Source organism: Leptinotarsa decemlineata, unplaced genomic scaffold (assembly GCF_025532065.1).
Source record: "Leptinotarsa decemlineata unplaced genomic scaffold, Ldec_3_MD MMD2_P_RNA_scaffold_12, whole genome shotgun sequence".
NCBI lineage: Eukaryota > Metazoa > Arthropoda > Insecta > Coleoptera > Chrysomelidae > Leptinotarsa > Leptinotarsa decemlineata.
Genome location: NW_027412526.1, coordinates 3,730,819 through 3,755,322, shown reverse-complemented (window position 1 = coordinate 3,755,322; position 24,504 = coordinate 3,730,819). Strand labels below are relative to the sequence as shown.

The 24,504-nt window shown below is 37.2% G+C and overlaps 1 protein-coding gene across 2 annotated transcripts in view; it reads left to right on the top strand.

Annotated features, from left to right (window-relative positions):
- Positions 1 to 24,504, top strand: part of CalpC (Calpain C) — a 32,235-nt gene that overhangs the window by 7,582 nt on the left and 149 nt on the right. For both annotated transcript variants that reach the window (XM_023160803.2, XM_023160804.2), the window contains exons 2-9: positions 2,788 to 2,928; positions 9,829 to 9,898; positions 19,535 to 19,790; positions 20,275 to 20,606; positions 21,146 to 21,556; positions 22,187 to 22,599; positions 23,251 to 23,515; positions 24,416 to 24,474. In XM_023160803.2, the coding sequence (XP_023016571.1) occupies positions 2,791 to 2,928; positions 9,829 to 9,898; positions 19,535 to 19,790; positions 20,275 to 20,606; positions 21,146 to 21,556; positions 22,187 to 22,599; positions 23,251 to 23,515; positions 24,416 to 24,474 (1,944 nt within the window). In that variant the 5' untranslated portion in view covers positions 2,788 to 2,790. The remainder of the gene's footprint in view (positions 1 to 2,787; positions 2,929 to 9,828; positions 9,899 to 19,534; positions 19,791 to 20,274; positions 20,607 to 21,145; positions 21,557 to 22,186; positions 22,600 to 23,250; positions 23,516 to 24,415; positions 24,475 to 24,504) is intronic.

The following is a 24,504-nucleotide window of genomic DNA, read 5'->3' as shown; positions in this document are numbered from 1 at the left end:
CTTTGATATTGTCTGTTTACCAATGAATGTTTAATGTTTTTTTGTCTAAAAGAGTATATCTTCTGATTGATTTAATCTGGTAATACTAAGGATTATTCTCAAATCATAATACTAGATGTTTCATAAAACGATCCTTCTTGCATGGGTCTCGTGAATACCCCTCAAAAAAAAGTCCATGGCTGAAATTTGATTTCTATTACAGTGCGGGGTGCACTTTTTATTCTAAAACTTTCAAGCATGATTTCATTTTGCAAGGTCAAATTATCAAGTACATTGATTCAAGAGAAATTATATACGTTTTACTAATATTAAAAGATGGAAATAAATGCAGTAATTCTTTTGTGTTTTCATTTGATTGTTCTGTAACTTTTAAACAGATCGTCAATTTTATCTGGAGACTTTGTTTTCTGATTATATTAGTGCAGAATTTATAACATGTTGACGTTGATTTGTTATAAAATATTCGAAATTAGAAAATGTTAGCAATAGTGAATTTACTATAGATCCTGATTCAACATGATCAATTAACGACGGTGAAATTGACGAGTTATTAATGTGATGATCACAATTAAATTCTCTGAAATGAAGCTATACTCTAAATGTTTTGTAATGCGACAGAACATTGTGTTTGTATTTCATACGATTCGATCTAAAAATAGCACTTTTATCCACAGAACTACAGTTCTCTGCTTTCATCACTAGTATGATCATAGTTTCACAGAACAATTAAATATTCATGATGTTCCATGACATTACGGGGTGCAATATGGTTAAAAGTGATTCAGTACAATTTCAATGTCTGGGTTGGTTTGTTCCTGAATAATATCACTAGTGCAGGGAAAAACGGCGCGAATATGCCACTATGGAATGAGAAATTTATCACGGATTGACGAGTTCTATCGGGAATCTGCTGCTCTTTTACACCTTTGCTGATTTCTAAGTGTCCATCGATATGAGTATCACGCAAAATGAAGGACTCATTTATCGAACTATTGTTAATATAGACGAAATTAAATTCGCGGCTGAAACCGGTCGACGGTTTTCGCTTCATTTCACAGAGGTGTTCGACGGGATCACCACAACCAAAGCGATCAAGCGATCAGTGTTTTTGTTTTTCTATACCACGACTTCATAGATAATTTAGTGTAAGCGCAAGGCGAGCGTGGAAACAAAAGATGCGCATTGTTGCGTGGACGCCTTGGTGGTTTTTGTTCGGTCCTCGATTAGCGAGTGTTTCACAGGCTTTTAATGGCTTTCGTTTTAAGCAACAATATATAAATCTTAGTGCTCAAATATTATGTCAATATTGCTGTGTTTCACACTTTATTATCGCTAGGATTAGAGTAATTGTATTGTGATTCACGCATATAAAAGTTATATCCGGCTCGAAGGACCGCTATTACAGCAAAGCTCTGATGGAACTTTTTCTGAACAGAATGTGAGAACAAGAAACGCCAGATAACAATTATGAACCAATTACCTGCAATTTCTCGGTAATACTTCCTCATTACTAGTGGAAATACGCGATAACCGCAGACATTTCCTCTTCTTTTGTATTAATTTATATATTACGTACCTCTCGGCCCGTTAGATGAAAATCTTACAACCAATTATGGACACGTATTATTTCGAGATTAGCCATTGTTCTTGATATCTCGAGAGAACTCGCTGTAGAGAATTTACTCACAGTTGTTTATTAGGCGATACAACTGTAATCAACAATGAAAATTTACTTTCTCTCAACACTATGAGATTAGGGGATCACTCGGATATCCGGGCTGTAACGGATTGGAGAGATACTTCAATGAGATCGATATGAGCTAGAAAAATGATGATGAAGTATGCCGCGACCTTGTGATTCAATATCTCATCTGAAAAAAAAAAGTGGATTAATTATATGCAAATGCAGAACATGTTGATGTTTTGTTGTGGGAGAGTGAGAAAAAGTAATTTCGTCCACCTTTTCATGTTACTGGAAGTAGTAGAAAATTATGAAGTATATGTTCACTAATAGCTGTTGTAATATGTTTCAGTTTTCGTAAAATTGTAAATTGTTTGAAATTGTCAAGCTACTCTGGAAACAAGTGTACAACACAATGCTGCCATTTATATCTATTTGTACTAGATTCGGAAATAAAATATACTAAATTGAATAAAATTGTACTAAAATCTTCTTCTTATCGGTTGATCATAATTCCTAGGTCTACAGGGCATTCTTCTGTGTATTTCTTCTTCTGAGACTACCTGAATTATTAGTGAAAATTATAAAAAACTCAAACATTTTCTTTCAAACCCAAAGCAGCAATCACTTTCTTTGGTTTCAACTTTAGTCTCTACGATCAAAAGCTTTCGCTAAAATGCGCGAGAGCTTGCTGCTCAGTTTTGAAAGTATTAACTCTTCAGCAGAAGCAAAGTTGTTTTCATTTGATTCAGAGTTTTTTCTTCATGATCAGGATTATGATTTCGATTCTCGAAACAAAAATTTATAATATCACTGATTAGATTGATGATTATTCACACAAATTAATATAATGTCTTGTAGGTAACATTATGACTTATGATAAATTTGAAAAATCACTTATTCGATCAAATATACCACAGAACAAATGGGTCAGAACGTGTGACAGAAACGATCAGTTTTAGTTCCGGTCCATTTCTGAATGAGCCTAGTTTCCAGATTGCACTTTGAATCAACTATTTTTTTTTCTATGGTTTATGCCACAAAACAAAAACTAAATATGACCTTTTTGGCCGTGTACAGTTACCATTACTTTGATTTATTTTCAGGGAATGAGCGAATACGAACGGATAAGGAGAGCATGCCTGAAACGAGGAGAACTTTGGGAGGACCCGGACTTTCCCGCCACCCAATCTTCAGTGTTTTACCACCAGACACCGCCTTTTCAGTTCACATGGAAAAGACCTAGAGTGAGTATTTGAGTGTTTTATCAAGTTCAGAAGTTCTACGAATAATAAGAAACCATTTCTCGCCTCATAAACAATCACTTTCCGAAAGATGTTTTTGGTACCCAAAAACAAAAGCGGAATATTTTCAGAATCAGTTCCATGTCCCACTCAGTTCTCATTTTATTTGGGTATCGTGATGTATTACTGTTTCTTTTTATGTCTTTACTTTTGTCTTCTACTCATGTGTCTCCTATTCTAGTTATTAAGATGATCGTTGGAGTTCGAACATATGTCACTATTGTTTCAGAATAGTCATAGATCTACTTAAAATTCAGCATTTGTTAATACAATTCCTATGAATGATAAATGATTGATTAGAATAATTACTGAAATTAAGATTATCCGGCTCGAAGGACCACCACTCACAATTGTGTACTTTTTACGCTTTTATTTCGAAAGTGTGTATACCGTTGAATATATTCTTTATACTTTGGTCGTTTGCTGTTTGAACAAATATACAAATCTTTAGCGACATTTAATCACGTAAAACGTCATTTCAGACCTCAAATGAAAACTTCCATTATGTTTTTTGCTATGAAATCGTCGGACAACGTATCAGTTCTCTCCATACTTTCAGTCTCAGTTTTCCTTCGCGAAACAGCTTTCCAATTATCGACATTCAATTGTCGATTTCCATGTAAGGAAATGCCTACCAGCAGAGCCATTGTCCGTGGTGGCATGCGTTTGTTTTCTTCTCGACGTTATCTACGCCTACTGTGTCTAACTCGGTTTTAACTTTATGGCCGCCATCGCATTGCTGGAAAACGATCATTAAGCGCTTAATTGCATATCGATTATTCATGGTTGTTTTATAATTTTACCTTTACGTTCTCTTTGAGGTAAACCAGTTTCGTTAAATGTATCTGGTATTATTAGAATTCCACGTGTACGCGAACGATTAGGCTGCAGAATTTATTATCGAAATTGTCGATACAGTTACTCAGTATATCATTGACCTTTTCAGTGGCTGCAAACGGGGCTACTGTATTGAAATCTCAGACCCGGAAGGTATTGTACACGTCAACTCCCTCCCCCATACCGAAGGAAATGACATTCAAATATAAGTTCAGTGAATGTATCGACAATTTTCGTTTGAGAAAAGTAACAACCTTCAATAGTAGTAGAAAAACCATATAAGCTGGCGATAATACAGAAATCTGTAGAATGTTTTACTGTCTGTAAGAATATATTTAAGACCACATATTGTGTTGTAGGATCTCGGCTTGCTATTATGCCGCTTGAAAGGTCTGACTCACCCAATTTTTTCTCACATCTTTTCCAATCCATTCCAATAATCTTGTTTCTTGTACTAGTTTGTCCAGTTCCTTGGTTGAGTACTTGTCGTTTTCTTCCACTTGATTTTGGTTGTCCATATAATGATTTCTTCTTGTAATTCCGTACCGTCTGCCTCACATTCATATGATACATGAGAATGTATCTCCATCTCGTCGTTATATAGACTGAAGTTACGACTTCCGTCTTTTTTTACTACTTTGGAGCTACTAACTAGTCCATTTTTTCCGAGTGTCCGGAAGACATTCATTTCTTTGAATAGATATTTCAAGTTTTTTCGATCCCTCAGGCATAGCTCGCAGAATTTTCTAATCTGAATTGAACCTCTTTTTCTTTCCCCAGTTATTACAAGGTATGAAAAGTGCAGATTCAATAATGTCTCCAATGCTTCTGTTGGTGACTTCTTCATTGCTTCCGTCATTTCCAGATATGGTAATCTGTTGGTTGTCTGTTTCATTTTGACTACCAAAGCAAAGATGTATATTTTATCGTGACTTCAACCGACCATTATCTGCCTTCAGACTCTATATTTCGATCCTTTTTAGAAGTCAGTCGGGGATCTAAAATTACCCCTTCTTCACCCCAACATTGTAGAAGGCCCCAGTTCGTCTTTCTTGGAAGTCTTTATGAATTTTAAAATAGTCAGTTTGGGTGGGTTTATAATATCCAGGTTTTTATTTGCCTTGTACTACGATGACTTTCCAGGGTTTCATAATAGTGGAGACAGTCGATTGCTATATTTTGAATAAGTATATACCCCAGAGCCAAACTTGATATAATAGTATACTCAGTTTTTGAAGTAAAAGTCCTTTTCAGCATTACTGAAAGAATGACTTTGGTTCCAGTGACTTCTATAACTGAAATCTACCACTTTCTTAGCGACCTGGACATCCCGGTGTCAGATTTGTGTTGGTATACAGAGAAGTTGTCTTGAATTCTCTCCTCATTTCACTGCTCTGGTATGTGTTTGAAAGCTATTTTCCAATTTTTTGGGCCGTGGTCAGACGTTTCGTCTACTGCCGCAGTAGACATTATCAAAGGCAATGTAGTTACGTTGGTGCTCTAGACCTTACACAGTTATCTGCGTTCGTGAAAGTTTACGTACCCTCTGGTGTCTATTTGTACGACGTTCATTGAAAGCTGAGGCTTCCTCAATGGTATATCTAGGGGCTGCTTAACATCTTAGCATTGCACCCTTTGTGTGTCTCTCTTGGACTTGTTGGTTGCTTCTCGCTGAGTGTTCTTTCCGTTCCAGAACTGCAATGACCCTTTATTTTTCACTGATGTATGATTTTCCATATTTACAAGGTTAGGTATCCGGTTGATGCAAATCTGGGAACCCCGTTAGCTTGGAGGTTAGGCCTTTTAGAGGAAGCTTCGGGTTGTTTATCCAAATCGATTGCAGTTCAATAATGTTGCACTCAAATCTAATTGTTTCAATTCTCTCTGAGCTATATTGTAGATATAACAAAGGGTAACACTAGACTTTATAGGCTATGTTTGTCCTGCCATTTTTTTGGAGAAGTTTCTTATCTTCGAACATACTGCATTAGAAAGATTTTTCATACGAAAATTGGTCCAGTAATAGAGCTGCTTTGTAATTTTTGGCTGGGTGACAGACTACCAAGTTCAAAGCAACAAAAACGATTCTTTGAGATAAACAATTTAAAACTGTTAAGACATTCTCTAGAATTGGCAGATGAAATCTTCATTTCTCGGAGTATCGTATTTAATTGTTTTCGTTGTCCCGCCTTCGAATCGCCAACGTTGGTTTTGCTGCTGCCCACTCGCGGGGCTTTTAACATAACGAAGAGTTAAGAAATGCTCGACCTTGGGCCTTCTACAACTCAACTTTGTGAATGTAAAATATCAATAACCAGAATCCGAACGATAATCATCAGTATTTGGTGCAGACCAGAATCCCGTTTCGATCCCAATGTTTCATAGTATAACTATGTATTGAATTCTGTAGGAATCACTCGATTACGATTGGTGTTTTTGTAGAACTAAAATCTATTATAATTGATGATAGTATCCGAAAAAATATATTTTACGAATCGACTATCGATTTAACTTCAAAATAACGTTTTATTTCAGTCAGCATTACAACAGGAACTTTGGAAGCATTTTTCTTATACTAACAAATGCAATATTTCGCAGAAATGCCAAAAGAAAATGTCTTGGTAACGATTCTTTTTTTCCTTTAGATATGCAGCGCCACCTAACATTAAGGGTCCAATAGAATTCCTGCTGATATTTGGGGGTTGAATAGATCGGTACTTCCTTCAGTTCTAATGTTCTTAGCGAGTGCCTGTCAGTTGTCAATCAGAGATTTCTATCTGTAAAATAATTCATCATACCTAACGCGATTCAGTTGCTATTGAGTTTATTACGATTACTTTAAAATTGTATTATTCTGATGAAAAGCAATTGGGGAGTTTTCTTGTTTGAGATTTCCGAAGTCCTTCTTTCAATTTTAAAGTTTTAGCTCTCATAACAAAACGTCAACCTTTTTATGCGACAACCTCCTACAAAGCGATAAAACGTCATTTATATTCAGCAGTGAAGCGTGGTGGATGACTTATCAATATGGATGGACGCTAGCAATACTGGCAATTAATATTCCTAAACGATACTGCATATCCAACGATGTCAATATGGTAACGCTACTATAAAAAAATATTAGGAAAATGGCGTCAAATCAGGACCGTTACAGGTATGCCAGTGGCAAGTTTGTTGAAGATTGATTTGAACGTTCAAAATTGACAAGAGATCTGTCAAAATTGAGCCTAATATTGCATGGACGTTGCAAATAAAACTTGACAGAATCTATAACCCAGATGCGGACGTTCGATCAGAAATATCAAAGAACACAGCTTCAGCTTTTCAAAGGCTTGGGGAGACGACTGATACATCACTTGAATAGTCTTCACCCTTCTAATGTATTTTTAATTGAAAAATTCAAACTTGAATGTTTGACACTTTCTCTCAACATCAACCAGTAATAGTAGGAGCAATGTTATTGAATGACCTCCACCGATTGTCCTACAATAAGTCAATCGTCAATCTATTTTCTAAACTTCCCCTCATTATTAAAGTTGCCTGGAGTCAACAATCGGCATAGATTTTAGGGATTTGCAGGATTAGTAGTGCAATTTGCTCATTTTTCATTGATCTCAAGGTAGGATGTTATGAATCTGGTCAGCTTTGGAATACCACATTTATTGTGTAAAACTAACATTGGTACTTCGAGCCGGATCTGACAAAAAGGCAATGCAAACACAAATGTTATGATCGAAACTCCCCGACAGCAACTAGTAAAAGATGTGAAGAAATAATTGAAATAAAAAATCGAATTTACGAATTTCAAAAAATTATGGGCGCATAATCAAATAAACGATTGAACCCGGCTCTGTGCTGTGGAATGTACATACACGTATGTATGCTTTGTCGCCTAGGTAGTTTGGCATCAGGATAAGTGGAACTGGCCTTGCCTGAGGCCACTAGCATCAACCGAAGATTCTTGGTGCGCTTCTTTTATATCTAGCCATCGTAGACATCGAATTATTTCAGATACTGATATTTCACTATAATTTTACAATCACACGGTTCAGCGAGCTACGCTTTGAATTTTAATGACTTACATTTATAATGCAGGCATCTATTTAACAAGGTGAAAACTAGTTGCAAGTTTGAATAATTAAGATTTTCAATGTATTATCCGGCTCGGAGGACCAAAATCCCGATTTTGACTCTTTTCTAATGTTTCGTTGCAATATAATCCAGCCCGGTAACATCTATTACGTAATGCAACACGTATACGGCTAATTTGGGGTTTTACGTGAAAGAACCTGAACAACCCATCAATTTGCACTTCTTGATTTTTACTTTCCTTTTCGAACGCAATCCATGACGGTAATCAGTAGACGTAATCCTTCAAAGCGGCCATTCATCAATATATTTTACTTCTGCGAACCGGAGGATTTATCAGTATTGTGTGTTTCAAACACTCTCTAATGAAAGAATTTGGTTTTTTATTCATAGGCAATACAAATGATTTTTATGAGAAAGCCAATAAACTATATCAAGTTCTGATGAACAATATGAACAGCGTCTGGTATTTTTAGTTACTTGACGTTTCAGCTTTGACATTGAAGTCATTTTCAAGAAGGTATGACCACTGAGGTCTTAATCTGCCTACCCTTCAGGTAGTAATAACACTCTTCAAGGGTTTTGTGACTTGACGCTGGGGGTTCAATCTGCTACTCCTAATCGTCGACTGTGGGTACACCCGCCTCCATGTATTTCGCTGCGCACTGGCCCCAGGCAGTGCAGGCATACAGGATTATCGGTAATATAACGGTCTTTATTATCAGCAGCTTCCCTTTCAATCCCATGTTGCTTCTTCGATCTATTATTGGTAATAGGTTTTGTCGGGTAGATCTCGCTATTCCTATTCTCTGCCGTATGTGAGACCTGAACGTTAATCTTTTGCCTAGGTTGACTACCAGGTATCTAGCTAGCTTTGTTGGTCCACGGAATCCGTTGAAGGTGACCGGTGGCAATGGTTTTGGTGTTTTCGAAGCTGATTATGTGGCATGTTTCACAATGATGTTTGATGGGCGTGGAGGCTGGATCTGATTTGTGGAGATCAAGCTTATGTTCATAGGCTTTGCTGGATTCTCTTCTCTTGATCTGGCCGATGTTAGTTCTGGAACAGGTGGAACATGGTGTTTCGTATATGCCCTGTACCTTTAGGTATTCGTAGATATATGTAAATTAATGCGCCCGAAATTATTCTAATGGCACGCTTTTGAAGAATGAGAATTTTGCACAGCATTGAAACCGATGGCTGAGAAAAGAATAGAAAAATGCATGATAAGCTTATTAAAGCTGACACAGCACAGTTAAACTTTAAGTACGTATAATCCATGCATTTAATATTTTTTGAAGTGCAGCATCTCTAAACACTGTACGTTAAAACCGTTGGCGGGTACTTTCACTTTTTATTCGAGTCCTGGTTATTGACACAAAATCAGTTGACCAAATCATTTCAAAACTTCAATAATTTCGTCAGGTTTTCAACTACTATCCATATTCAAATAACATTGTTGATTTATTTTATTGGGTTTCCTGGTTAAGTAACGATTTTCTTGCAAATAAATCTCAGCCTGTATGTTTATATAGAAATTATACAGCCAGAGCAAGACGACCGATAGTACAAATTGAAGAGGTCGACATTTTTTCATATGAACCTCAGCTGTCAAGACTATTGTGAAAGTCCACCACACACCAAGCAATTTTTTTATCTTTTCATCAGAGGTGATACTAAAAACTTACTCAAATAGATAGTGACATGGAATTGTTCAAAATGTCAATACAAATTTGACGTTCGTATGTAAAAATGACGGCTCCTGTATGATGACAGATGACTTTTGAGGGTATGAGTATATGCGGCAGATTATTATACCAATGATCTTGTTAGTGTAGGCATAAATGCAATAGATTTTTCAAATCTATTACACTTATGTAAAATAGGATATCACTTAACTGAATTTTCTTTTCCAGGACTTGTGTGCGAGACCAGGTTTCGTGCAAGATGGGCCAGCGTCTTTTGATATAAGTCCAGGAAAGATGGGTATGTGTATATTCAACATTGTTGTAATTAAGTGTTCTGATACGTTTATAATGTGAAGAGAGAAGTCGTTCGTTTAAAATTAAATTGTTGAAACGTATACCAAATCAAAGTATTAGATTCGCTTGATATTGTGCATTAGTGGTTGGCCTTGCACAAATTCTCAATGTCAATTAAATATAAAACAATTTTCATTACTTTATTGTTATGTAAACTATAGGGTAGATGAATCATCGTGATTCTCTGTCTGAGATATTTCCAACGGAAGTTGACTGCAGCTTATAAATGAGGAATTGTTAATTTTTTTCAATGAAATGTTTTGGTGTGAAATTACTATTGAGTCAGATGTTATTCTTTGAAACGGAAATATTCTGAAATAACAGCTCATACTTATTTACCGGGCGGAATATCTGAAACATAGCGCAAAGCATATCTGTCAGGGAAAAAACGTTTCGGAAAAATCCAAAAGGAACAAGTTTTGACCGAAAAACTTTTGCGAAACCAAGCGTATCGTCTCCCGTTTTTTATGGAAATGGGGGTCCAAAGAAACTTGCCTCTTCGATTTTTGAAATCTGTCCACTCGTACAGAAGATATGGAGTTCCGAAACTTCCAAACAATGTTACAGTTCATCTTCAAGCAATGTAGGCCTCGCAGGTCTCTCTATGCGGCAGGTGGAATGCAGATAAACGTCGATTTTTATGTGCACCACAAAAAGTCAAGAGAACTTAGGTTGAGTTACCGAAGAGGTCACTCAATTGCATTCCTTTGCTCTTTCCAGCGTCCTCGAAACCTGTCATTTGAATGATTACGAATATTTCAAAAGTGAAGTGGAGAAGCATCGCATAATCTATCTGCGTGCATTGAAATACCAATCCAGACGTTCAACTTTCAAAGTTTTGTGTCTGTACCGCAAGAATAACCTTGAAATTGTCCAGTAACGTCAGTTGCGGTGATTACACAAAATATCGGAAAATTCGACGAATAAAGGTGTTTTCTTTAATTTTAACTCAAACCAAATCTTACACGTATGTAAATTGTACTTTTTTAATATTCGCCGGGGCACTTGTACGATTCACACCCATTTCAGTGACCAATTTTCTAGTATTCAGCATATTATCTGTTGCAAATTATCTCAATACTATTCCTTCTATAGTTTTTTTATTTTGAATCGATTCAGGTTTGCAATTTTTGTTACCAATTCGCCACCGGAAATATTATTTTTGAAATAAAGTTTCCATTTCCACCGACTTCACCACAATTTACAAGATAACTCACGTATCCAGAAATAATCCGTAACGTAATCGCATTTTAAGTTACTGCTAGAGGAGACGGAGTACAATTGCATTTCTCCGTACCACTTTGACAGACGTAACAGTAAGATACGTATCCATTCATAACAAATGGCGTAACATAACCTGGAACACGTAACGACCCCGTAACCACTTTGAAGTAAGGCAAGTATCCATAACAAACGGTCCTTAACATAACAACGAATATGTTTCTGTACTTTAAGTCGCGTATCCATTTGTAACACATGACGCGTAACGTAATCGGGAACACGGTACGTTACAGCTGGAGCACAGCAGTACTGTTACATTTTTCCAATACGTTACGGCTAGAGGAGACAGAGCACTGAGCATACCACTTTGACACGTGCACAAGCAAGGTGCGTATCCATTCGTAACAAAAGATGCGTAACGTATCCGGAAACAGGTTACGTTACAGCTAAAGGAAACGGAGAATTCCGTAAGAAGCGTATCAATTCAAAAGAAATGGTCGTAACGTAACATGTTTACGGTTACGTTACGGTTAGTGGAGCAGAGCCCTGTAACATATCATCCAAATCACTTTGACATGCGAAACCGTACGGATCGAACCAGCATGTGTCAGTTTTTAGCCGTCATATCAAAAAACGGTCGGTTCGAATGATTGATAGGGCCAAAACTCAAAATGCTTCCGGAAGCGAACCGTGTCATTTCGTAATAATTCGGATATGTACGGTGTTACGTTACGAAGTATTGGTTCAGATAGATATGAGGCTATAGACTATGCCTACCTGAATCTTTTGTTAGCAAAAGCCGATACTCGTTGAAAGACAAAAACTGCGTATAGTTCCGAAGGAACTTGTCTTTAAAATTTAAATTAATACGATAATAAAACGTATTGTTGGCAGTTAAAAGCTCCATATCTTTTAAACGAGTTGACCGATTTTCAAAAGCTAAGAAGTAATCGATAGAGTATCATAAACTTTTTTCAATGAAGTTTCACTCGACTCCCAGTTTCGTTTGAAATAAATTGGAGATGAAACCAGCTTAGAGCTGTTGAGATAGATTACTTTATTGCAATTATTTTTGCTCGTATTCTAGTATATGCGTATGATTGGTAGATGCCGATTGTTTTGTAGTTCACATGTGGTGTGCATAAAGTGTTAACAATATAAAATTAAGAAGAAGAATAATAGGTTAGGTATTAATAACAGCCACAGAACTATAACTTAGTTATAACTCTAAGTTATCAGATGTAAGATAGCATGTGTTGTGAATTGTAAGCAACTGAATATAGTGTGAAAAGCAAGAAACCAGTCTCACTATATGATAAATAACCAAAGGGTTGAAAGTTTTGAAATGGTTTTTGCATGAAAACTTGAACACCTCACAAAAAAACTATACCTACGTTTTATAATGTATTAACCTCTCTAGGCGCTCGAGTGTACAAACTCTTCCATCAACCTAGGTAAACGTGCAGAACGTGGGAGTTCCAGTTTCTGGCCAACGACCCAAATCACTGTTTCGGAAAAAGGCATTTCGTAACTCGCCGAAGTTCGTTGTTCCTGCAGCCATTTCGAATTACGTTCGGATGAAATCACTCATTCGAAAATTAATTGTCGATTTAGGAGAAAGTGGTTTCACTAGTGCGGTGATTATATGTAGGCAATTGATAGCGAAATAAAATTTGTGTACATATATTAAAAACGGTAGAGAGTGAATTCCTCGGGACACACCTACTGAGAGCATGTTCTGCGGATTTTAGGTCAAAGCAAACTAACAAAAATATATACAGCAAATGCAGATGTTGCAAAAACGTTTCAGACTGATTTATTGAAAAAATTGACAGCTGAGGACCTGTTCTTGAAAACGTGTACTCGCATTGTCACATTCTAACTACAGTTCACCGCCATTGATGATATTGTTCATTTAAATGTCACCGTTTCCAGAAACGTTTTCTAATTCTAGGACTAGTTTTCTGTTACCAACACTATTTGAGGTAACTGAGCAAAACACTCCGCTTCCAAAACAAGTACAAGTATTAGCTACAGAGACCTCACAATAAGCTTCACTTTCCCTCTGGTGTTGATGTTGTGAACTAGAGACAAACACATTATTTTCCCTCAATGGTGAGGTCATTCCATTTGCAACGGAGGTAAAATATCTTGGGATTGTGCTCAATGAAAAACTCACCTGGAACGCTCACTTGGAAAAAGTTTTACACAAAACCAGACTGTTTCTAAGGAGGATTTGTGGTAAAACTTGGGGTTTAGGTCACAGACAGATTTATGTGATGATTGTCTGACCAATGATCACTTATGGTGCAATTGCTTGGTGACCGAAGGCTTTACAGAAAACGGCCCAAGCGAAGCTCTCTGGTTCATAGAGGCAGGCCAATTACACAAATCAATGTAATGCAAAGTGTAACAGACTGTTGGTTGATAGTGAAAGTCACAGCATTCTGGAAATGACCTCTGACTTTAGGCTCCAACAGTCAACTACCTTTTAAAGTACCGTTCCCAAGTAGAGAGTACTGGATCCTCCGGGAGAAGGAAATATTAAGAACAGATAGTTGTTGATTCTCAGATGGATCGAAAACACGTTCCAGTGAAGGTGTTTTCAGTCGCAGACCCAGGACAGAGATATCAATCTGCCTAGGAACCTATGCGACTGTATTTCAAGCGGAAATTTAGCGCTATTGAATTGTGTCCGGAGAGATTGGAAGAATCCAACCTCAAAAGTCAATAAAAATATTCTCGGACAGTCAAGCGGCGTTGGAAGTTCTTGGCTCTTACCGAGCAACGTCTAAATTGGTAGCAAATCACCAAAAACGACTCTCCTCGATAGGAATACTCAACAGATTGTTTCTGTTCTGGATGCCTGGCCATACTGGCCTGGAAGGCAATGAGGCTGCTGACTCCCTTGCAAAGGAGGGTGCTGCAAACAGCTTCATCAGACCTTCTTACATGTCACTGTCATTTGAATCATCATATGCAGAAACTCGGACTGTTGGAAGACAAAAATTATAAGCAAGTATAAAATAATAATACAAATTAGCATCTCAAACCGAGTTTCAAAAATTCAAATGTGATTCGAAAAAAATAACCATTCAGTAACAAGATGGATATGTTGGTGAGCAACATAGAGAAGAAGTGTTTGCACCAACTACATAAACCCAAATCACTTCTCTAACAGGCTGAATGGTTAATCAAGATAACAGCGCAATAAAAATATTTGAAAGTGTTTCAAAACAGATGCTCAAAACACACTGGTTTGCAGATATAATTGAATGTATAACGTAGATCCAATGAAGACGTATGTGTTTTGCACTTTCGCCACCGTGGCGCTGGCATCCAATTTTGCACTAACAATCCTTGAGTTTGTTCAAATGAAATCAACATGCCACTTGCAGATTTTGTTAGATTTTAATTGAACAAGAGAAAAAACAAAATGCTAATACATATTTCACCGAGAGGCCTATTTTATTTTTCTTGTTTGTGACACTGATTTACGTTTTTTTTCTATTCGAGTACCGTAACTACACTTTCGATCGCCTTTTTAAGTAGATCGACAACGTACAGACATTCAATCTGGGATATTTGATATTTCCGAACACCTGTTGTAACAATGTGGCGACCTCGATTATCTTTAAAATCTCTTGTGGCAACTGTCACCTCAACTTCTGCGAGCCCGCAGCGATATGACTTTCATTTTCATTCATTCTCCGATCGAACGGACGGAAATTACAACAGAAAAGTAGAACAATGCTCCGGGATCGATGCCAAATAATATATATATAAGAGGTGTTTCGTGTGAAAATGTTTGCACGATTACTTAGACACAGTAAACCACTGTCTCGGGTAGAAATTTACATTACAGCTACTCGATCGGTTAATACGCATCCGCCTTCCTAACGAAAATCAACTATAAACTATGAAAGAGCTTAGCCATACCAAAATACAGTGTGTGCAAATTGATAATTTGTCGAAAATGCATGAAAACGTTTAAAAAAAGATGTAGATACCGTATTTCGATTATGCTATATCTCCGGAACAAGTGATTGATGAATAGAAAGACTCTGAAGCCTACATTTCTCTAAAGAGTATAATAATACGTTTCTGGCTTTATCCGATAACCTTAAGGATAAGTAAACTACACGCAGGAAATATTAGTCATATGATTATTCATATAATAGAAACGTGGAGCATCGTTTGTTATACAGAGCAGCATTTCCGGGCTGTCCCACGAACAGCATATCAATTAAGCTGAACATAACTGGTTGGGCTCTTAAAACCGACAGGCAACTTTAAATGCGTGTAAATAATGTTTTTTTGGGAGCAATTTGCAAACTATATTAATTGGTCAAGAGATAACTCCAATTCAATTTAACGATTAACGATGATGTTAGGCACATTTATTGAATAAGACTTTATTCAACAACAGAAAAAACAAGTGCTTCACTTCATTAATACTTTACTATTACATTTATTCTAGTTCACTTCACATTCTCTGATACCCGGCTATCATTCCTGTGTATGAAGAGATGACTTTTTCACGACAGATAAAATGCTTCTCGGATAAACGAGGTCTTATATTTTTTGTGCGATTCCTGGCACATTAAATTTTATAACATAGCTCCGAATTGTTTGAATCCAATTATTTGATTGGTGCATTTATCTTTCTGATAATTTAGAAAAAATGTTTTCAATACAGTACTCGGTCATAGCGTGATACATTTAATACGAATATGATTGAAAAGGCTCTTTTAACTGAAACTTCCGAACTATTTTCGTTTTGGTGTTCGGTATAGTGGCTAATATAACCTATCCAAGATCTTTCAAGTCCCCTATTTTCATTGAGTACAGTTCATTCGCATGAAAAGCTCCAATGCTCCAATGAAAAGCTTCAATTTTTTTCGTGTTCTGTGCAAAACTTGATGAACCAGATAAAAATATACGTTTTTCTCAAAATCCCGGAAGTCGGCATTTTCTCATTATATTCCTTGATGTTTATCACGGCAGTGACATTTCCTTTGTCAGCAAGCAATACCGGATATTCTTATCTATATTGGGATTTTTCAGCGACCCTCGTTCCCGTCGTGTTGGCCTTGGGTGGTTTTGTGCGCCATAAGAATTCTTAACGTTTCTTTGATTTGACATTGGCAATGATATCCTCGTGGGGTTCCTTGACTGTAGCTATAGCGAAGTTTCCACCTCGAACTCGTCTTCTCAAAGTGTCCGATCTTCGGCCGTGACAGTTTACATTCTTTAATAAACTTATTTTTATATTCGAATATTATTACTCTTACACCAACTAAGTAAATTTGCTTATATATTATTATTTGTGTCTTACAAATATCGAAACAACTAAAATCTTGCCTACTTTTGTCATAACTCAATGTAGGGAAAACATGTAATACCTAGTTCTTCAGATACTACAAATAATTGTAATCTTCAGTGTGGAGTCAACTGAAATATAGAGTTATATGCAAAAGAAATAAATCTCAAGGAACTTGTCAATCATTTCATGGGGAATCATTTGTGTGTTGTTTATATTGCTTCAAAGCATTATTACATTCGAAATAAATTATATGATAACCTCTTGAAACTCATTCCAATTTATTGTCTTCATGAGATAAAAATCTTCAAAAAAATACTTGTGTTGCAGCTCTTGAAATATTCATGTACGTCCAGAACGAACTAGGTAGAAATAATCGTTGGGTTTTTTTTATTGAATTTCAGTGATTTCAATTGAGCAAAACTTTGAGAATTTCATAATACTTAGTGACTTTCCCTTAAAAGAAGGGGAAATCTTTATGGTATAAGTATCAAGTTTGATTTAGATGTGTGTAAATGAGTGTTTTATGGACGAAAAAGTGTGTTATTTCAAATTGTTACCAGCACTAATTTTTTATATATTTGTCATTTCCTGGCCCTTAATGACCTAAATCGAATAAAGCATTAGGTGAGGCTGCAAAGAAATTCTACTCATTAGTTTGGAAATGTTCAATTAAATCTATGCAAACAACACATTCAGGTAATTTGTTTTATTAACCATATGAACAAGTATTGTATTATGGCCTCATTTAATGTTTCATTCAAGTCTCTTCTTTTGTGAAATACCTTCATTCCATAGATACTCTTACTTGTTATTATGTGAGTAAATTTGATTCAGAAGATTTCATATGCTGTGTATTAATAAAACCATGACAAATGTTTTCACATTTTTCCTTCAAAAGTTCAGTGGCAGCTATATTCATAAAAAATACTGGTACTATGAGTAAAATGCAAAAACTTTTTAGTATTTTTTTATAAGAGAATCAAAACTGTCAACACAAACAAAGTAATTGATTAGTAACCTATTTACTTTCAAACATTGTTAATCTTCCTCAAAATAACTGCTTACTTACTACTATACAGTCTCATCGAAAAGAGAGTAAAAGCAATAACGATGTGGATATAAAATCTCATCCACAATCAAACTACACAAAAAAATCTTCAAATAAAAATTATTCAAAGTGCAACATGCAATCTTCAGTATAGAGTCAAGTGGCCTCTGATACGCAGGGAGAGTTGTATATCCCTGGGCATGATGGTCACTCGGCGTGCATGGATGGCGCACAAGTTGGTATCTTCGAATAAGCCAGTGAGATAGGCCTCGGAGGCCTCGTGCAGGGCCTCCAGGGAAGCTACTTGGAACTTCATGTCCGCCCGGAACTGCCCGGCAATGCTTTTGACTAAGCGTTGGAAACAGATCTTTGGGATGAACAGTTCGGTGCTTCTCTGGTATCTCCTGATATCATGCAATGCCAACTGGCACGGCCTGTAGCGATCCGTTTTAGCGATACTTTCTATTACCATTGTTCTGGACATGGGGTTCGGCCTGTAGCGATTCAATCTATAAGCCGGTTCTATGACCATCGTTCTTGACCGGTAATCATGTTTCTTCGACGAGGTATCGAATTTGCGTGTCCCGCCTGTTGATTTTCGTGCGACTTGTTTGGAACGTGCCATATTTTTTGATTTCTGTCGATAAACTAATTGTGACAAACTGCAAAACAAACCCCAACGAAAAAAGCCAGATTAATCTGATTTGAACATCGAGAAATGAACACATTGTTGCCGGATTCTATCCACGATGCCATGTGAGATTAGTGCAAGTGAACTACCGACTGCACGTAGCCCTCTAGTAGCCTTTCATCGTACTAAAGTATTGATTCGTGGTTTGTCTAATTCATTAGACTCAATTCTGGAAAAAATCCAATATTATGATACGATTTTTCAATAGAACTAAAAGTTTTTCTGTACAAAGAGGTGAAACTTACCAAAAAAGGCACTTCTGTCCTGGTTACTTCCGGATTGATTATGGATTAACAACGCGGTAAAATATGTTTGAAAGAGTTGAAGAACAAATGAAAAGACTTCTTATATAAGAAATAATATTTCAAAGGATAAATAAAGAATAGGATGTTCTCAATATGAAAAAGAATGAATAAAAATGAATCTTTTACACAGAAGTAATTTTCTTTAATAAGTTCGTAGCCGAATTGAAAAAAAAAGTCGAAAAGAAATTTATTCAACGTTATGATTTGATTAAATTGAAAGAGTATATTTTTATTTATATATCAAGATCAAATGTAGATGCTTAACAAATAAGTGTATTCACTTTTTCAAAGTTCAGTGTCAGAATTCAAGAAAATTATGTATCAAATGACTATAGCTTAATTTCTTTTTAAACTCGATTCCGTAATTTTTACTTAGTTTGTATCGTATGACCTTGGCAGTTCTCGCCACTAATTTTTATTGTGAGATTTGGCCATTTTGATATTCTCACGTTCACTAAAGAAGGTTTCAAGCTGTTTTTCCGTTGACACCCGTAGCTCATATCAATAAGCGAGGCTCATTCGTATTAGGTAATATCTTGATAACTATATTCAGTGAATTTTTATGAAATTTGCACTGTTACATAAGGCAAAGTAAATGTGAGCCTAAAAAATTACGACTTCGATAAAATGCATACGAAGATATATGTACAACTATATATTCATACATTCATCGATACAATTTTTGTTTGATTATTCGAAAGCCCATAAAATTATTACATGGGAAAGTATTTCTTAAGTCGGCAGTCATAATGTAAATTGAAACAGGTCCCATTCATATTAAACAATAACGTATTGAACAATGGAGGAGAATCAATATAATCTCCTACTCAGAAAAATGTTTTTCAATCTAAAACTGTATATAAATAAATGAAAGTCCCATCTGTGTTAATAATATTGTGAACTCTCTGGGTTTCAAGTGCTTCTTCATTACCGACAATATTCCAAAAAGTCTTGAATCATGAATGATGAAATTTACTTTTTTATCACAGGCGATAGATGGTTGGTTTCCTGTCTGGGCGTGTTGTACCTGAACAAAGGTCTGTTTTATAGAGTGGTACCTGCGGACCAATCGTTCCTAGGCGAACAGTACTCGGGAGTATTTCGATTTCGGCTTTGGTGGTGCGGAGAATGGACTGAAGTTCTGGTAGACGACCGACTCCCCACGGTACATGGAAAACTCGCATTTCTTCAGTCTCAAAACTCGGACCACTTCTGGCCTGGACTTCTAGAAAAAGCTTATGCGAAGTAAGTCATTTCATTTTGAAACCAGAGAATACTCTTTTCGTATAACCAGCTAGTCTTTTCTTTTTCCATATTATATCAATGAATGAACCTACAGTAATCCGACTTCTGTCAGAGTACCATGCTAAATAGCGTTATTTCATGCTATTATTTATTCGGGTGCTCACACTAATTGCTCGGTATGTAATTATAGAGGAAACAGTTGAATACGACGGTTATTTAACATGAATGTCATCGCTTAAATTGTGCGTGCTTTGTGTGTCACTATTTTATAACAAAACGTAACTTTTGTTTCGAACAGATGATGTTGGCATACTTGAAAAAATTCAATTTCTCATAGTTCGTTACTTTATAAATTTCCAGAAAATTCGATAGTCATCAGGAGATTATTAAAACCTTTAGTCGTCTCCTGATAATGATTCATTCATTTAACGCCAGGGGTTGCAAAGTGTACTCGTTGAAATAATCTTTCTTCTTCCTATTTTAGATTGCACGGCTCCTACGAGGCGCTCAAATACGGCTCCATGCTGGACGGCCTCGCGGACTTGACAGGCGGCATCACCGAAAGCATCCCCATCCGGCAAGACGCCCCCTCGTGCGCCCGCCTCCTTCATAAACTCTTGGACATGACCTCGATAGTCACCTGTACCGTTCAAAACCCGAACCAAGTTAGATCTCACACGGAAAAACTGGCGAACGGCGTCCAAGTTGGAATCAATTATAGGCTGTACGCCTTGGAGAGGGTGGACACATTCAGTGGCGAAGGGGTACAACTATTGAAAGTGCGGAACCCCTTGGGACAGCCCTCCGAATACATAGGTTTGTTAGTATGATATGCGACGTACTTTCAGTTATTTCGTGTGGCGTCATCTGTGTATGGTGAGGAGAACTAGGTTGGATAATGTATCAAGTGAGAAGAGTCTGTGGACAGCAAATGCTTGGCATGTGAGGTTTTCTCTTTTAGACATATCAGCAGTTGACAGTTCGAATGAATCGTTCTTTTTGAAGTAATATACCGTAATGCGTTATTTATTCTGTGGCACTGTCAATGACGAACGATGAAAACACATGTTATTACATGAATCTATGTAATGCATAGAAATTACTGTAAACACCGAAACACTCTGTGAATAAAATTGCAAACAGCATATTACTAAAAAAATATGTCTGTTTTTCCTCATTGTACCGAACAATTGAGTGAAAAGTATCATGCATAGATATTGCCGCCTGCAGAGATCATTTGTAGGTCAATTAATACGTTCGGCCAACCCTTTTCCTTCGCGTTCGAATATCATCAAAATGTTCAGTAAGACAATCTGTAGTGGGGAGAAAAAGTTGTGAAAATGAGTCTTTTGCAGGTTCGTGGTACGCCGATTGTCCTGAATACTCGGAAATTCCTCCGCCGGAGCTCGAGCGGCTTCAAGGCAAACTTCAGGAGGGGGAATTCTGGATGCCCTTTCCACACTTCACGAAAACCTTCACCCACTTGGAGGTCGTGCACCTGGACAGCGACACCAGCAGAGACGAGCCCAGCTTGCACAACAAGAACACCTGGCAAATGAGGTTGTATCAAGGAATATGGCAGAGAGGAGTGACGGCGGGAGGATGCAGGAACAATCCCGATACGTTCCACATCAACCCGCAGCTCCATCTACTGCTCAGCGAGATGGAGGAGGTGGTTGTGTCTTTGAACCAGCACAGCATCATGGAGCCGAAAGTAATCGGATTAACTGCTTACTCGTTAGCAAAGAGTAGCAACGAAACTATAGGTGAGTGTCACTCACTAGTAATAATAATTATTATGATAATAGGTCTTCATTGCATTATAATACAGGCAAACGCAGGGGGTGATATTCAATTTGGGTGTTCTTTCATATAACCTCCAACAAATTTTTTAACGAAGTTCTAAACATTTTCATGTTTCCAACGATTACAAAAATGATTCAAGTGAATATATTATCGTGCTGTCAATGATAGTAAATAGGATTCGACATGTTTTCCGAATGAATGGACAGATTTAGCTTATTTAACATTTTTATAAATCACGTGATATCGTTGACCGGTTATGAAAATCTAAACCTATTTTCGTTTTCTCTTTATGTTTTCGAATATAAGATTACCCGTTGATTCCAGCTATTTCCTAAAACTCTTTTTCGATGTCCTAGATTACTGTGTGTGTTTTCGTTGAATACAGAACAGACAATGTATTTTCTGAAATTGATCAGGTCATTTTCAAATTTCACCATTATACTGCTTCGAATAAAATTCGCTAGATGTCGCATCCTTGGTGATGATCAGGGTATTTTCAGAACGTGTTTAAATACTAGATGAAACAAAACATAGATTGAAACATAATTAAAACAGAATAAATTCATTCAATTCAATTTCATTCCGCTTAGGAAGAGCCTTCTTCAAAAAAAACAAGTCCCTGTTCAACTCTCAGTACACCAACAGCCGGCAAGTGAGTCACAGGTGCCAACTGGAGCAGGGTGGTTACTTGATCATACCCACTACATTCGAACCTGGCCAGGAATCCGGCTTCACGCTCAGGGTATACTCCGGCAAACCGCTGAAGTTGAAACTATTGGACACGGCCCCTCAGTCACTGAAGTCGGCCATCGTGAAGGCGCCGCCTCTGTTGGACGGGAAAAGTTTCAGCCAGTACGAGGCCGTTTTCTTGCAGCTGGCCGATGAGCACAGGACGGTGAACGCCTTTGAACTTCAGGAGCTGTTGGATGCGTGCCTCCCCAACGATTATATCAAGAGCTGTGCGTCAATAGAGGTCTGCAGGCAGATCATCTTGACGTTCGAAGTAAGTAGTGAATAATCCACATCGTCATTGTCATTAGTGTCAGTTGGCATATGTAGTTGTTTTGTTTTCAGTTTTTTTTTTTAGTTTTTTGCCGTCGTTTCTATTGTATTAATTTTTCTTCGTAACCATAGACTCCAGAAACATCAACTCCAAGATTCTCAATTGTACATGGGTTTGTCTTGATTCAACTCGGATGATTTTGGATATATTTTGAATATAAACAAACTAGTAAATCAAAGATTAGAAATGTACCCGACAACAAATTTCTTCCTCATGAAATACATTCAAACATTCAGAAGAAACTACAATAGTTTATACAAGGTATTAGTTAGTTACTATTATTTTGAGTCATTTAGCTGACAAAAGATCCAAACGAAGGATCATTCTAAATGTAAAACTAGATATTTCTCCATAGAAACGTTTTTTCAATCCCTGAGTTTGGTAGCGCCACCTTGTGGCAATCGTCCCTCGAATATAAAATCTAAACCCACTATTTACAAAGACTGTTTGCTTTGCATTCCTTATCTTTCACTGATGGGAGAACCGTGCATTTGGCAGTGGCTATACGGATACTTCTATGTATCCGTATATTTTCACACGTTACTAGTTTAATTCACTACGTTGACTTCATATATTCGTTCGATTTTTCAGACTTCCGGAAGTGGCCGCCTCAAATTCAGCGACTTCAAAGACTTGATGTGCAGTCTGAAATTCTGGCAGACCGCCTTCAAAAACCACACCAAGGAGAAAACGGGAATACTTAAGGCTGAGAGGTTGAGAGACGCTCTTATCGAAGTGGGATTTCAGCTCGGCAGCGAAGTTCTGGCAACGCTAATCCTTCGGTACATGAGGAAAGACGGGACCCTCCGATTCGGAGACTTCGTTTCAGCCATATTACATTTAACCGTATCATTTAGTAAGTCTGAAGAGTATCATTCGAAGGATCTGTTTAAGATGCCTATGCACTGGTGTTGGGACTATTGCGTTTTTCTTTTCAGGAAAACCTGTAGGCCAGATATGGTTGTCGGAACACTGTGCTCTTCATTTTAATCATCAACTGATATATGACGTAGGATGTTGCTTATAGCAATAGTTTTTTTCAAACAAATAACAAGTTTTCAATCAAACTTGAAAACTTGTTATTAACTTGGTTCCTAGATTTTTGCGTCTTTCGTAATTTGAACAGTTAACTCATTTTTATTTTGTGAAATGAATCATGATTCACATACTGTGAAATAACTTCGGAAAAGCCCGTGGGTTGGGCGGTGGCGCCAAGAGCTTCGCCTTGAATAAAGGCAAGGAACCGGCTGCCCCAGCAGGAAAGCATCCTCACTTGTGCACCTCCACGGAGGGAACCCCAAGAAGATTGAAGAAGCCGTGCAACCACAGGATTGTCGCTGCACCTTCCGAAACCTTCGCGGAGGCCAGCGCGAGACACCTCAAGGTTGTCAAAGAGAGTGAGTGTTCGGCGAGTCTTGGCCTACACCTGCCAATATAAAGGAGATGTCTCCTAGTGACCTGTACACCTTCCTGAAAAGGACAGGATGGACGATGACCTAGGAAAACAACTCCTCAGGAGGATGTAAAAATGGGTCACATGTAGTCTAAGTGATGTGTCTACACTTACCCTCCCTACTCTACAGATACAGAACTTCGGAAGGGATGGTATCTGACACCACCAATTTCGTAAAAGTCTAAATGAAATCAAGGTCATATTACATGAACAGTCTACTCTACACGTATGTCTCGCTACACCAGTGTAAAGGCATCTTCAGAATTATCTTATATAGGTTTCATATTGAGTTTTATTTTGCAGGTGTTTTCGAATTGAAGGACCCCTTACAAAATGGCAGTATAAAACTCAGCTTATCAGAAGTAAGTTTTCAATGTTCAATCTAAAATAAA